This window comes from Halichoeres trimaculatus, unplaced genomic scaffold, assembly GCF_033239565.1.
Source record: "Halichoeres trimaculatus isolate MK-OKI-2021-1 unplaced genomic scaffold, fHalTri1.1 fHalTri1_scaffold_7, whole genome shotgun sequence".
Classification (NCBI taxonomy): domain Eukaryota; kingdom Metazoa; phylum Chordata; class Actinopteri; order Labriformes; family Labridae; genus Halichoeres; species Halichoeres trimaculatus.
In genome coordinates, this window is record NW_027437185.1 from 32,169,296 (window position 1) to 32,184,171 (window position 14,876).

General features: G+C 39.0%; 1 protein-coding gene across 1 annotated transcript; it reads left to right on the top strand.

Annotated features, from left to right (window-relative positions):
• Positions 1-175: 175 nt before the first annotated feature.
• On the top strand, positions 176-13,925 carry spmap2l (sperm microtubule associated protein 2 like). The gene is made up of 8 exons (XM_074673672.1): positions 176-194; positions 276-306; positions 2,964-3,020; positions 3,407-3,541; positions 6,911-7,060; positions 12,206-12,347; positions 12,471-12,605; positions 12,687-13,925. Exons 1-8 carry the CDS (start codon positions 176-178, stop codon positions 12,816-12,818), a joined length of 801 nt encoding a protein of 266 aa, XP_074529773.1. The 3' UTR covers positions 12,819-13,925.
• Positions 13,926-14,876: the final 951 nt, after the last annotated feature.

Genomic DNA, 14,876 nt, shown 5'->3' on the forward strand with positions numbered 1-14,876 from the left:
GTAACACCTCAGAAGTCTGAAGACAGCAGCATGGATGGGTTTGGGTGTTTTGACTCCAGTTTCAAGGAGTCCTCTCAGGTGGCTTCGGACTCCTGGCTCCACAGCAACAGCACAGTTACAACATCAACATCAACAGGGAGTGAGCCAGTACACCCGATGTGCTGCTGCAACAGAGATGGTGTCTGGAAAACAAGGTAGGCTGCAACCCATTTACACAAGCATCTTCAGTGTTTTTTATGTGCATTCAATCGAATGCTTGTGTTTTTGTTTTGCAGGAATCCGATCTGGATTTGGTCCATCACACAGGTGATTTAACACTTCATGATTATATTAATTTGTTTTCATTTGAAAAGACTGTGTCCTCTGGATGTAACTCTTCAACTGTGGGTTACTACATGTTCATCCAAATGTTTAATTTTAGTGTCTCATTTCAGCAAAACTATAAACTAAACAGGCCTAAAATTTAACCATGTTGAAATGAGGATTAGAATAAAAACTTTTTGTTTGCCAGTGTAAGCTGAGTTCAAGAACGGGAAGCCGAAGGAGAATAACACTACAAAAACAGTAGATTGTGAACAGCCATGACCAAGTAATGTACTGAGATTTAAAGACTTTGCATTTACTGTCCACCGAGTAAGTTCACATATTGCACTTTGTTTTACATAAGAAGCAACATTTTTTAATTCACATGGATTTCTGCAGATGATTGAATCAGTGTAAAAGTTTAAGCAACAAAACCATATTTATTTTCAATGTTCAGTTAAAAGCAGTGTTTGCAAAGCTTAACTGATAACTTCAACTTTTTAAGGTCTCTTTTGTGAACTTTAAACTTGTTAAGCACTGTACTTTCATTCCTGAAGAGTGCAAACAATGAAAAAATGCCACATAAAACATTCTTGACCAAATGTAAACAGACCAACAGCTTAACAGTTCAACACAACTTCAACACTAACTATGAACTCATTGGCACCACAATAACTCTGAGGATACTTTGTCTTTCTCTGTTTTTGACAACATAGTTTCTACTTGCACGAACTTGAGTGTTTGTGCTCTTTGCAACATGTTGAGCATTGAGGTGAAATCAGCGGCTTTTTTCTGTTATTGAGTCCTAATTCGCATGCTGAAGTCCCAGCCTCATTTGCTTCACAGCTTTGCAGTGATTATATGTTTACAAAGCCAAAATGTGCTTAACCCTTACTATTTCGACCTCGTAAAAAAAGTAGTTCTGACCATATTTGACCCATTATCCATAAATGAATTTTAGATCTGCCAGCGTGGGTCAAGAAAAAATGGTTGGTTTAGGATTTATTGTACAGACCATGTTTGAAATCACTGTTAATTTTGATTAATTTACTTAATTTACAGAGACATTGCATATTAATTGACATTTATGTAAATATGCCAGTTAGCCAAAAGGCTAGTTTCCAGGCCAGATGTTAAAGTAGGCAACATAAAAAGCACAAGGTAAGATTAAAAAAAAAAAAGAAAGAAAAAAGTAGAATTAAAATTTATGGGGAGTCAGTTATTAGCAAAAAAAATATCACACCCTAATGTTAAACATTACTAGGACCATAAAAAGTATAAAACGAGTTCAAGGGGAGCCTCAAAAACTGTCACGGGAAACCGTTGGTAAGAGTTAGCATTTGAATTAGCATTAGCTTGCCTCTTTATTGTCAGCCTTTTTTTGAAGTTGTGCTTTGAGCTCCTATAATTGTGTCCTCACAGACAAAAATACTGCTCATGTGATCTGAGATAATCTGCACAGGAGTGCTGTGAAAGCTCTTTGCATTCGTAAGAAAAAAAAAATAAAAATCATCTCCACTCGTGGATTTTGGTAATAAATTGCTTACATATCCATATAGCTAGCTTTTGTGATACATATTGGCATTGTGGCTAAAATAACGGTTGAAACAGCTGGATAGCCTAACTATTTCAATTAACTACTAGATCAGCTTGTTCGGGATTATTTACCTAAAGTGATATAAAGTGTTTTCACGTTACTTAATTAAATCCAGCTCAGCCATATGTGGGAGGTACTCTTAAAATCCCAACGGCATTGAGCTCGCTACTGTTGCTCAACATGGTAAATTACCGTGTTATATGCGGCGCCAAAAGGTCGGACTGGGGAAAAAAAAAACTTTAATCAGCTTTTGACCACTAAAAATTATAGCAGATTTGGGTGAGGGGTGCAAACAAGTGCCTGAAGAACGGCGAAGTTTGTGGCTAGCTAAACTCCATCAGGATTCCCAAGGCAATAATCTGTCATTAGTGTTAACATTGAAGTCTGTTCACAGCATTTCCTGTCAGGTAGGTCATGTTCTATGCCCATAGTAACTTAAAATCACACTTTAGTATAAAGTAAAATGGCGTTCTTCCACAGTTGCTGGCGTATAAGATATCTTAAAATCGTGTTTTATGGCACACTTATATCTCCGTCCATTCTATATTTATGTTTATGTTCCGTTAATGTGGCCGCACATCCGGGTTACCACCCAGAGCGTGACGTCAGTGCAAACGCTCTATTAACGGTTAGACTGGTGTCATTAACGGCTAATTTTGAGTCGGAGATGCTAATAATGCTGTAAAATGACAAACTGAAATATATTAAGGTCTTTTCAAGTTCAGAGGAGTCACAAAAGGAAAGCTTCGGCCAAAAACTCTGTCCCAAAAGTTCTGTCCCTCAGTTCAGCTTGCAAAATGAAAAACATGACTCAGAGATTAATTTCGACAGAGTTTGATTAGTGGTCGCCGTGAGGTTTAAAGTTTGAAGCCAACTCGTTTTTTTTCCTGTTTTTTTTTTTTACAGTAGTAAGATCACTTTTTGAATACCTCAGCTCTGCCAGAAAGAAGAAAAAACCCTGGACAGAAACGGGAAACCCACTGAGTGATTGCATGCTCCCCCTGAGGCCCACAGTCTCTGAGTTACGCTCTTATTTTAATGCTGATTTCTGTTTTTATGGCAGGATCTTGGAGCTGGCTCAGCACAAAACCTCAAAAACGGTTTGGGCAACGACTCCTTGGTGAGCAGCCGAGTCAAACTCAGTTTATACTCTTGATTAAATTCTTTCAAACAGACACACAGGTTTTCTGACACCGCAAGAAGTATCACCGCTCTGCTCCAGCTGCTACGTCATATGAAATTGCATGTTTGTTCATTGACATAGTGTGAAATTGGCTCCAAGAATTCAGGAGCCTGTGGTCAGTGCTTCCTTCCTTAAATGCATTCTCAATAATCTAAGACAGATGGGAAGAAGCATGTTATGAACATGTGAGAGAAAGAATGGAAAAATAAACGTTGGTCACGTTTGATGGAAAGGATTTTATTTGAGAGGAAATATTTGTTTTGCCTCCAAACTCAAACATAAATCAGCTGTTTATTGTTATTGTTCCTCTTTTCTTTGATCAGTGAGAAGCTGAGCTGGGGCAACCAGGAGCTCATACGACCCGTCTCCTCCGCAGCCCTCGGAGCCACTCCAAGCGCAAGAATCCAATACCTAGCCAGGCACAAAAGAGACTTCTCAGCAAGGGAGGACCACCAGAGGTAACTGCAGCCGGACCATTATTGATGACTCCATCAAAAAAGCATGAGAGGGAGAGCTGTTTGTGTTCATTCTCCAGAGGACTCTACTCGAGCTTTTAATGTTTTGCTGCATCCACATATTTGAGAAAATGTTTGCAGAGCTGGAGGTAATGACTTTATTCTGGAGCTGTAAAGTGATGTTCAGGATGGATGCCAGCTGCATCAAGATCGGATATGACCACCCCGAGAGCTGCCAGGCTCGATTAGTGAAGCTGAAGTTGTTATTGAGATTATATTTTCATATCGTTTGTTGTTCCTCGGCCTTGGTTGTCAGATTTAAAGCTCAGAGGCCGTGTAATTTAATCAGAAGCCCACACAAGGAAGTGCAGTTCCCAGAGCAAATGATATTAATTTACTGTAACCGAAGACGACAGCAGTCACCTGCTTCAGAGGAGCTGCTGGTTTACACTGCCGCTTTATTTTCACGTCTTTGGTGAATTGCGTAGTAATAAATCGTTGACTCTTTAAATGCATTCTGAGGCCTGATAATTGGATGTCTGCTCCTCATCTAATCACTTCATGGTGCAGTCTTGAGGTCTAGTCCTCTTTGTTAATTTGTAATCTGATTATCTGATAGACTGTCTGCTCCTGATCCAATAATATCTGAACACAAAATCAAATATCAAAGTATCAAGGCCACTTCCTCTTTCTCCTTTTTAAACAAAGTGTTTGACAATAAAATAAAAACAAAGTCTTTTTCTTAATCTGGACACATGCAGAGGAAATATTATTGATGGTTAAAATTAATTAGGAAAACAATATAGTTTATTTTTAGATCAGATGCTGCTTTCATGTATAATTATCTTGGAGCAGTTTTTGATTTTCTTGATTCATCATAAAATGCTAAATGTTGTTTTCTATTCATGGCCTCTTTTCACAAGTTTCCTTTCAGATTTCACTCTGTTGCGTGTCGATTTCATCCTTTCATCGTTTGACTTTCACCGTAAACTCAGCTTGGCTGCGTGTTCGGTCCGGTACATAACAGGAAAGGATTCCCACCCCAATGATGATCCTCTCCTGGTTCATGTTGGGCTGTAAAACCTCAAACCTGTTGTATCCTGGTCTGGCTGCACTAGTCATGTTGGTTTGTTGTTGTAGTCAAGATACATACCATCTGGTTTGGACAGAATTTGTTTTATTCTGAAAGTCACTGGCTGTCTTCCTTGGTGGTTTTAGAGCACAACTTTCTGCTCATCTCGATCTACTTTTTGTAGATGTGACCTTGTGTTGCAGCTCTGCGTCTGGAAAAATTAGGGGGTTTTGCTTCTCTATGTTTCCCCATTTGTTATCCATGATGGATATCCAAGCGCCAAAATTGGTTATTTATAAATACTATTTTTTGTTCATATCTGTGGTCAACCCAGTTTATAAGCCCTGATATGAGCAAAAAAAAAATCAGATCTGGTGTGTAATCCTCAGTGCTCTGGCTTGAGAAGTATGATGGTGCCCGCTCTTTGAAAGTTTTAAAAGTCAGCAAATCTCTGAGGCCTCTGTGAGGACTGTTTGGTGTTGATTGCAGTGACACCTGTGGCCAGAATAGGTAACGTTTTCTTGGATAAAGACTCTGTTTCCCATGAGCACCATCACCCACTGTTGAAACAACATGACTCATGCCATGGTATGCTTTTCTTTCTTTTTAAGACTCTACATTCTTTGTTCAAGACAACTTTTCCCAGGATGCAATGCAAAAGTTAATGTATTTGGTTGCAGTTAGTAGAGATTTTGTTTGAAAGATCAAAACAATCAAGCTTTGTAAACTCAGTTTGTAGTTAAGTGTCCAGATGGTGAGCAGATGCATCTTTTGAGTGTACTTCACAGCCCGCTTTGAGACGTGTCTGTAACATGATGTTAGTGAGTCCTGGTTAAGTCCTATAAGACCACAGCTTTTTAGTACGGTAAATTTGATAAACTTTAAGAATCCTGTTCTTCTTGTTACTATGATTTTTAGGTGAACAAAATACACCATCATAAGAATCTGACCCAAGTAAGGATGGGTACAGAGGCGGACTGGGACTGAAAAACAGCCCTGGAGATTGACTCGGCCCGGCACCAGCTGTCGGCCAACTGGCAGCACCGGCCGTTCTGGTATTCTCCAGAGCGTCCAAGTGACCAGTACGCCTATCATTAAGGTCTCGAATAGACGGGAAAAGTCCCGAATTTCCCAATGACCAGCTTGCCCCTGGATAGGTACCTTTTACATTTGAAATGATATGGTACCAATGCCTGGTACCCGGCAATCAGTATTGGTACTCATTGGTACCAATTTCCAGTACTTTTGTGTGTGTTTATGGGTTAAGTATAAATTTGTTTAATTATTAAATCTCAAGGTTTTTCAATTTAATTTATTTATTTCTCAATATATGAACTTGCAATGCTGTGTTCATGTCCTGCATGGAAAATCGGCTTCTCTTCCACTTCCTCACAGTCACAAGGATGTGTTGAGGTAACGAAACACGGTACCATTTGATTGTACACAGACCGGTGCTCAGACAACGGATGTAATTTGGTCAGTACCTTTAAAGTACCTAATTTGGTAACCATGCCTAGACCCAAGTTAGAAATAATATATAGTATTAACTAAATTTGGTACTGATAGCCTGATTTTAAAATTCTGCATTATGAACAGGAGAATGTGTAAAAGAGAGACTATTTCAAGATCAGTTTTAAAGTCCTTACAGTACCCAAGCAATTTCACACTGACATCTCTTTTTGGGGGTTTACCACTCACTTCAAATGCAAACATTTAAGAGGAGTCTCTGTTTCTGTGTTATCTCCATTTTACATCTTCAAGGAGTGTGCATTGACACTGTGAGAGACGCTATTCTCTGTTTGGTGCCGTCTTTTTTTTTGGATGACAAGCTAATAACCATACCCTTGTCCTGACTGATAGGTTTCCTTCTTGGTGACCAGTCATTTACAGATTTTCTATTTTACTCAAAATGGAGCCACAATATAAAAATGAGCATAGTGTTTGTTTATTTGAGGAAACAACAAGAAAGTCGAGTGATGAGGTCATCAGAGAAATGTCGTCCCTGCAGATGATCAGAGAGGGGGTTTAAGGCATTAGGGACGTTGAGGTTGAAGTCCACTTCCTCTAAACATCGTGTTGATCCCTCTGGTGTGACAAAGTGCTGGAGAACTCAAATGTTTTTGTGGTTGCAGATGATATTCCACTTGTAATTCTGCCCTCATCCACGCTCTGACACTTAATCTATTGTTCCACACTCCCCCCTCTTCCTCCTGCTCCATCCCTCTGGCTCAAGACATTCTTCTGTCCAGGACACACAGAACAACATATAATGGATGTTAATGGCTTTCATTTTCCAACAGGAAGCAGCAGGAGGAAGAGGAGGAGGAGGAGGAGGAGGAGGTGAGCTTCTTCAGGACAACTCGATGTCCTTCCTCCAGAGCGTCCCAGTACGAGCACATTGTCCGCTTGTCAACACCTAAGACCAGGAGCTGCAGGACCCAGGAAGGAGGGTAAAAGCCTCATTAGACTTCAAACACAGCAAGAGACTTGAGGACAAGTGTTACTGAACCCAACAGAGGCGGGTCAAATGACTGATGGGTGTTTAAGGTGACTTATCAACAGAGGGGCAGCTTTTGGGATCAACTAACAGGGCTGAAAAACCTCAAACTAGGACAGTCACTATCATTAAATCATAAAACTGAATTAATCAGTTTAAATACTTATCGAAAAGCTCAACTTTTCCTCATAAACTTAAAGTGATCTTGGCTGTCAGAGCTCGGGATGATGACATGATTAGATAAAAAGCACGTTAGCCAAAGAAGAAACTTTACAAACATTACAAAAACTCAAAACAAGATATGTTTTTAGTGTAATATCCGGTAAAAATGTCTTGTTAGACTCAATGTATGCCTCACTTACCTGACAAGTCTAGAGAAATGCCTTCGTTTAAGCTTATTGAAAGCAAATAATGATGCCAGAATATTTCGTAATAAGTTTTTAAAGATGTGTTGATAGAATAGGAAAAATTGATTTGGTGTTTCCTTGCTTTCTTTACTCATTACACACATTTCAGCTTTATTTTTTGGCTTTTAATGAGTCGATATCAGATTTGTTTTGTACTTGCAGGGCGATTTTGGCTTTCTTACAAGAAATTAGACCAAAACACTGTCTTAGTTTTAACTTTTTTGCGTCAAAACTGTTTAAGTTTATATAATCAATTTTCTATTGTTTCAGGTTTATTTTCCATCTGTGCTCTTTAAAAAGTTAGAGTAAGATTGAGTTAACTTTGTCTTAGAAACATTTGGCTTATTCTCTCATCAGAAGGAGAAATAAAACCCTATTTTATTCATTTTGATCATCGATTACTTGGACCCGGACAGTAAGATAGATGGGAAAAAGTTTGTTTTTCCACAAATACGTCAACAAATATCTGGTAAATCTAAATAAAAAAAAAAAATTAGTTAGAAGGAATGCTCAATAATGTTGATAGAAATTATGCAACCACGTAGAACTGAGTTACATTCACTGGTATTTACTCAGCTGTTTTTTTTGTGGAGTATTTAAAAGTCCTAGATCTTGTCTGGTTTTAGATCTTGGATATTTGGAAGGAACTAAGCATTCAGGTGATAAATACCTGGTTAAATCAGGTTAATCGTCTTCGGCTGAATGAAGGTCACTACCAGGAAATAGCTTAAGACTGAAGGACCAAGTTTCAAAAACTGGCGTCAACCATAGAGCTTACACATGTGATGGAGAAACTTAGACTTTAGAATAAAGTGGACAAAAAGAAGGCTTTGTCTCTATGTGCTGTACAACATAGTTACTAACTTACTGGCTGCACAGAAAAGAAAGAGCAATTATATAGTTTAAAACTTTTCTAATTACGCTCCATGGGTCGTCCAGTTTGTTATTTGAGAGTTGAAACAATGTGTCATAATGTATATAGCTGTAAATTTTCCTTGGAGAGTTTATATCTGACACATTTGGAGACTGATGTTAAATGCTTTGGTGTTATATCCCAGTGCTCTGAAGGAAAAGGTGAGCAAAGAAGAAAAATCAAATGACTAATCCCATCTAACAGGATCTTTTCACTCCTCGATCTATTTGTTAAAACCCATAAGACACCTTTATTTATTCTTAATTAACTTTTTAAATTTTGTCTTTACTATTTTGGGGAGTTACTGCCAGGATTCATCATTCCAAGTGGATTTTGGCGCCCCCTGTGGACATAGCCTGTAGTCCCATTTGAAGCACTTCAATTAAGATCTTTTAATTCCTTCTGTCAGTTTCTGGACTGAGTTGATTCAGTCCAGATTATGTATGAAAAATCAGGGCAAAAGAAAACTGGATTATCTGATCCTGGAAGTCAAAGCTGGATCACTCTAATCCAGATTAAACTTTTTGAAAAACAGGTTTAGTTGATTAAAAATTAAATATTTCAGCCACACAAGTCACCTCTTTTTTATATGTTTTTTTTTATTCATTACATTTGTAGCACTGTGGATTTTTACAGATTTACAAAGAAGATAATCTGAGATAATAAAAGATTTGCGATGAAAATTTTCTCAGTGCTGCTTTTGTCACCTTTCTGCCCTGAGTAAAAATCTGGAGACAGATTGAACATGTTAATTTCTCTGCTCCAACACCACATGGAAAGATGTATAGCACAGAACCCAGCACCACAAGACTTTCTTGGACCTCTCTGGTTTATAGATCACTCCCTTATCCCACTCTCCAGTGGGTCACATGTCACTGAATCGTGGCAGATTTGTGACTCTGAACTTTTCGAGACTCCACATATGAACCAGGGTCTAGCATTTAATCACATCTGAATCGGCCATATGATGGAGTTAAACCCTCTGCGGTGCAGCTTTAACGTTCTCCACACTGCATGGGGAAGCCGGGGTTAGGACATCTGTTATTTCAGAGTCAGACTGTGGGAGAGCCAGCAGCAGAGACAATAGAGCTTATTGTCCACAGCTGAGGACCCCTGGGATGCTCACAGACAGACACGGAAGTCTTTTTATAAATCCTGAACATAGCAGCGAGGGCAAGAAGACAGATTCATTCAGGGCTTACTAAAGTCAAATTAATATTTCACAGTGCATTACGTTGATTGGTGTTTTAATGCCTGACAATAACAGTCGGCAGGCGTCAAAACTTAATCCTCTCATCTTAAGGAAACAGAACACTCAAAAAGACAATAAGTAAAGCAGACTGAGCACGAGCTGCAGGGCGGATTGAAAACAGACATATATGTACAAAATTATACACGCAAGCTTCCAGGGAATCAGACTGCTCATCTTTATACAAGTCAATTCTCGAGATGTCCCTAAAAATGTCCACAGGTATAGATTTTTTTATTTTTTTTAATTTACTTGAATACTGAAATATCCGTCTCAAATGTCAAAAATCAGAATTTAGAGGTCAGTTTTCTGCAGTGTCATGTGCTGCGTAAACATTCGTCTGACCAGGGAAAATATTCTCCATTAGGGGGCGATATAGGGAAAATACTTTTATGGGAGAATCAGGATCTGGTTCCCTTTGTATGACCATTAGCGGGAAAAACTGACCGTTTGTACTAAGGGTGAAAAAAATTAGTGGTATTCTTAGCCAGGTTAATGGCCCAAAGGAGCGTTTGCTTTAGTGGAGGTATACCTTATTATCACAGGCGCTAACGACAGTTTAAGAAACATGCAGAGACAATGGATAATACTTTGGAAAGGTTGTAATGTGTAGCCATACAGCAAATTCAGATTTAGGGGACACATTTTTTTCAGTGAACAGATGAGATAAAGGAGACAATGGAAGTCTCAAACCGTAGAGGGTCGCTGCCGTCAGTTTAACAAGTTTGATTTCGCTCTTTGCTTTTCTACGTCTGGGTCCTTCCAACCAAGGTTTTAATACTTTTGGATTTGTCATTATAGTTTAGTTTTAGTTAGTTTTGACACTTTTTTTTTCCATTACAGTTTAGTTTTAATTAGTTTTAGAGCGGGCATTCTAGTTTTTATTTAGTTTTAGTTTTTGCAACAAGTCTTAGTTTTAGTTTAGCTTTAGTTTTTCATACCTTATTAACCAGGTGCAGGATTCAAAAAGGTCAGAGTAAATATTTTGTAATACTGTTTATTTTCAAGTCCAACATAGTGCTCACTGCTCAGTCAATGCTGATACTGAACTGTTGGCTGCTGCCTTCAACACTAGAAAATAATATAAACTTAATATAAAAAAATATGAACATAAATTATATAAAAATAATGTTAACATAAATTACATAAAAATAATATAAACATAAATTATATAAAACAATATAATATGAGCTTAAATTTTTAGAAACTTGGACTCTGTAACAATACAGACAGACTCAAATACAATTAAAGTCACATGCATTTAAACTATCACAGATGCTCTGATTAATTGCTCCACTACATTTCGTTGCAGCACAGCGCACAGACAGTCAGTGCAGTAAACAAGCACGTCCCAGTACGTCCCTATGATGGTGCTGTATGGCACTAACAACTGATGAAAACTGTCTAAAATTGGTTGGGAAAATGTGTTGGATTAATTTAAATCCTAAAGGCTATAATTATTGCCTAACGCGATAACTGAGGACATTTTGTCTTTAATTTTGTTTAGTTTCAGTTAGTTTTGTGAACACAAGATACAGTTTTTGTTTACTTATCGTTTTTGTTTTCTTTTCTAGTTTTTATTAGTTTGAGTTTTTATTAGTTTAAAAGTTAATTATCGAGGGACTGGAGCATTGCTGCAGCACTTGTTCCACAAAACAGCTTTAATTTTACTGATTTTATTATTGAGGTTTTCTACTGTGCGCTCAGAAACACCACACGCATTTATTCTAAGATTGCCAAACTTTCTCTTTCTCTTTGTTTGCCTGATTGACTCACTGATAACAGCTGTTCGTCCATGTGTATTCTTGTAATAAATTCTCCACTTCTCCAGCTAAAACATGTTTTTCTTGATCATCTCTCAGTCACACGTTACCGCTCGCCAGGTTTATGAGTGGTAGGCACGCGCAGTTTGAATTTGTTTGATGGGGTTTTCCAGGAGGTTCCTCTGAATTATGACGCAATTTGCACCTGCGTCTCTTTCATGGTGTAATTGGTTAACTTGCAAATTATTTGCAGTCGTGTGTGTGGCTAACCCTGCAGCCAAACTGGTCATTCTATAACAGAAGGTTAGGAGTAATGGTCCTGTTTGGTTAATGATTGAACATGCATACAGGCTCTGGATTTTACCAGGATTCAGACTATTTTGACTGGCAAACAGCATTTTGAGACCCAAATATTTCTGATCCCGCTCTTACAAGTTTTTAGTGAAGAGGAAAATTAGCTTTTCAGGTTCAAATCATTTTTTGTACCAGGCTGTAAACAAGTTCTGCTGTAGAAATCAGCTCTTTTTGACTTGGTGTGTATGTGGACTCTGCCATTTCTGCAGCCAACCTCTAGTGGACACTTGAAGTACTGCAGTTTTACCACTTATGCATAATCTCCTCAATTTTAGACGAGGGGTTGCATTGCTGAAATCTTTCATAATCAAAAGACCAGGGCTTAGAGTCAGTCAAGAGTCCTGCATTTAACTTTACTGATTTTCACTTATAGCAGCATTTTCCTTTAAAAGTGTCTCTGTTGTCCCCTCAGGCCTCCTCACACCCCTCACTGTGAGACTAACTGTCCCATTTGGCACGTTGAGCCCCGAGCGAAAAGGTCTGCACTCTCCCTGCGCCTCCTGCAGCTCTCCAACCCCAAACTGACCCATCCAGACTTCCAGAGCAACAGAGAGGTCAGATTTTACAATGCTTCACCTTGTTCTCTAAGATTTCTGCCCAAGGCAGGCCTCTAAAAAAAGAAAAATCTGCCCTGCAATTTGAGAAAAGCTATGAAAAAAATGCTGTTTGTGTTTCAGAGTGCTGAATCCATGGTGTCCTTTGCGTCTCAGACGGCTCAGATCTCTCAGAGACTCACACGGCTTTCCCTGCCTCGACTGAAGGAGAGCAATATTTGCTGCAAGCTAGGACGCCCAGAGGAGTCAATCTGGACTGTAAGAGACCATCATCTGAGCCTGCAGTCTGACCTCCTTCTGAGAAGCCTCTGTTAATGCTTGTGATGTCTTTACACTCAGGTTTCCAGGGCGGCGAAGAAAGCCACGCTAAGTGCTCGTGTTGAGATGCTGGCGTCACCAAAACAGCTTTCCAAAGACTACATCCCTCCACGAGAAGCAGAGTGGAGCCAGAGAAACGTCCTGATAGCCTGAGCTGCAAGTCTCAACATCACAACCAAGTCAGTCCTCATCTGGCCTGAGCTCTTTTTGGCCCCCACAAGGCCCCCAGCCTTCATCTCACATTATTTTAATCATGGCACTAAAATGACTCTTTCACCAACAAACCTGAGTATTCAGGTAACATCTCACTCATTCACATTTTTCCATGTTTCATCACTTTCATCCCCTCCTCGTCTCTCTGAGGTGAGCCGACAAGTTTTAAGGTTTCCCCAGGTTTGTTTGCTGTGAGCGTCTCCTCCCTGTCAGATACTTAAACACTGTTATGTAAGTGGAATTGAGTGAACTAATCTTAGTGTGAGAAAATTTACCAAAGCCTTCCAGACGCTCCCCTTTCCCCTTTTCGGGGTCATGACCACAATCTGACCACGGTTCAGTTTACAGAAGCTGCTGGATGAAATCCACGGTAATCCCACTCACCCTGCTGGAGGTAGAGCTCCACGGTGAAGCCTACACGCCGGCCACCGCTCAGAGGTACTCGGTCCTGTTCTGTAATTTGATTTGGAGCGCCGCAGGTGGCGTGGGCCGGTGAAGGTTTTTGGCCCGGCTCGGCTCAGCTCGACTAGACATCAAAGGAGATTTAACCCACACCCTGCTGGGAGGCTAATCTAGGATTAGCCTGCTGCGATTGTGACCTTGGACCACAAGGAGGAGGTGCAGAGATGAGGACAAATATAACAAAAAAAGACAGCTAAGTTTCAAAACAAAAATGTCAGAAAAGTAGACTCCACTGTGGAGGTAACAGCCATTAGCATCAGAGTAAAAAAGTCATGAAGGAAAACAACTCTAAAATATTAAATGTGATAAATACCAAATCAGTAAAGTTCCTTTAAACCCAAACTTGCTTTTCTGTCCCTTTAATTACATCACATGGACTTTGCATCCACTTCATAATCTGTCTCCTTTTTTATAAAAACTACAACATGAGCCCATATTTATCTTTCAGAGATATAGTGATGTATCCTGAAAGGCTTCACTTTTTAGGCCACAGACTCTTAGTTCCTCAAAGAACTTTTTTAAGCTCTCAGCAGGTGTCTGAAGACTACTTTGGTTCCTTAGAGAACCTTTCTATGCCTTCGGTGGCTGTCTAACCACTCTTTTAGGTACTCAGAGGACTGTCCTATATGCTAAGCAGCTGTCACAATTATTTTAGTTCCTCAAAGCACTTTTTTATGCTCTTGGCAGGCGTCTTACAGCTCTTTTAGTACTTCAAATATATTTTTTTATGCTTTAAGTGTCTAATTTAAGACTCTTTCTTCAAAATTCTTCAAAAACCTTTTCCATGCATCATACGCAGAATCTCATACTTCCTCCAGGGACTTTTCTATGCTCAAAGATGCTGTTTTTCAGACTATTTTAGTTCCTAAGAGAACTTTTAAGTGTGCTAAGTGACAGTATGACTGTTTTAACTCCTGAAATAACTTTTCTGTGCTCTTAGCAGGTGTCTCAAAACTCATTTGGTTCCTCAAAAAACCTTTTTATGCTTTAAGGGTCTGATTTCAGTCCTTTTTAGTTCCTCAAAACACTTTCTATGCCTCATACTAAGACTCGTTTAGTTCCTCAAGGGACTTTTCTATATGCTCTAAGATGCTGTTTTTTGATTCTTTTAGTTCCTAAAAGAACTTTACAGCATGCAAAGTGACTGTCTTGAGACTGTTTTAACTCCTCATAGACCTTTATATGCTCCCAGCAGGTATCTTAAAACGCTTTTAGTTCCTCCAAGAACTTTTCTGTGCTCTCAGCAGGTGTCCTACGACTCTTTTTAGTACCTCAAAGAACTTTTTTATGCTTTAAATGTTTTATTTAAGACTCTGTAAGTTTCTAAAAAAAATCTGTGTCCCATACTATAACTCTTTTAGTTCCTCAATGGACTTTTTTATGCTCTAGGTTGCTGTTTTTCAGACATTTTTAGTTCCTAAAAGAACTTTCAGTGTGGTAAGTGACTGTCTTGAGACTGTTTTAACTCCTTAAAAGACTTTTAATGCTCTCCCCTCATTTAGTTCCTCAAAGAACTTTTTTATGCTTTAAGGGTCT

Coding starts and splice junctions, on each gene's coding strand:
- spmap2l (XM_074673672.1), top strand. Junction 307..2,963: donor GGATTTGGTCCATCACACAG/GTGATTTAACAC, acceptor TTTTTATGGCAG/GATCTTGGAGCTGGCTCAGC. Junction 3,021..3,406: donor GTTTGGGCAACGACTCCTTG/GTGAGCAGCCGA, acceptor TTCTTTGATCAG/TGAGAAGCTGAGCTGGGGCA.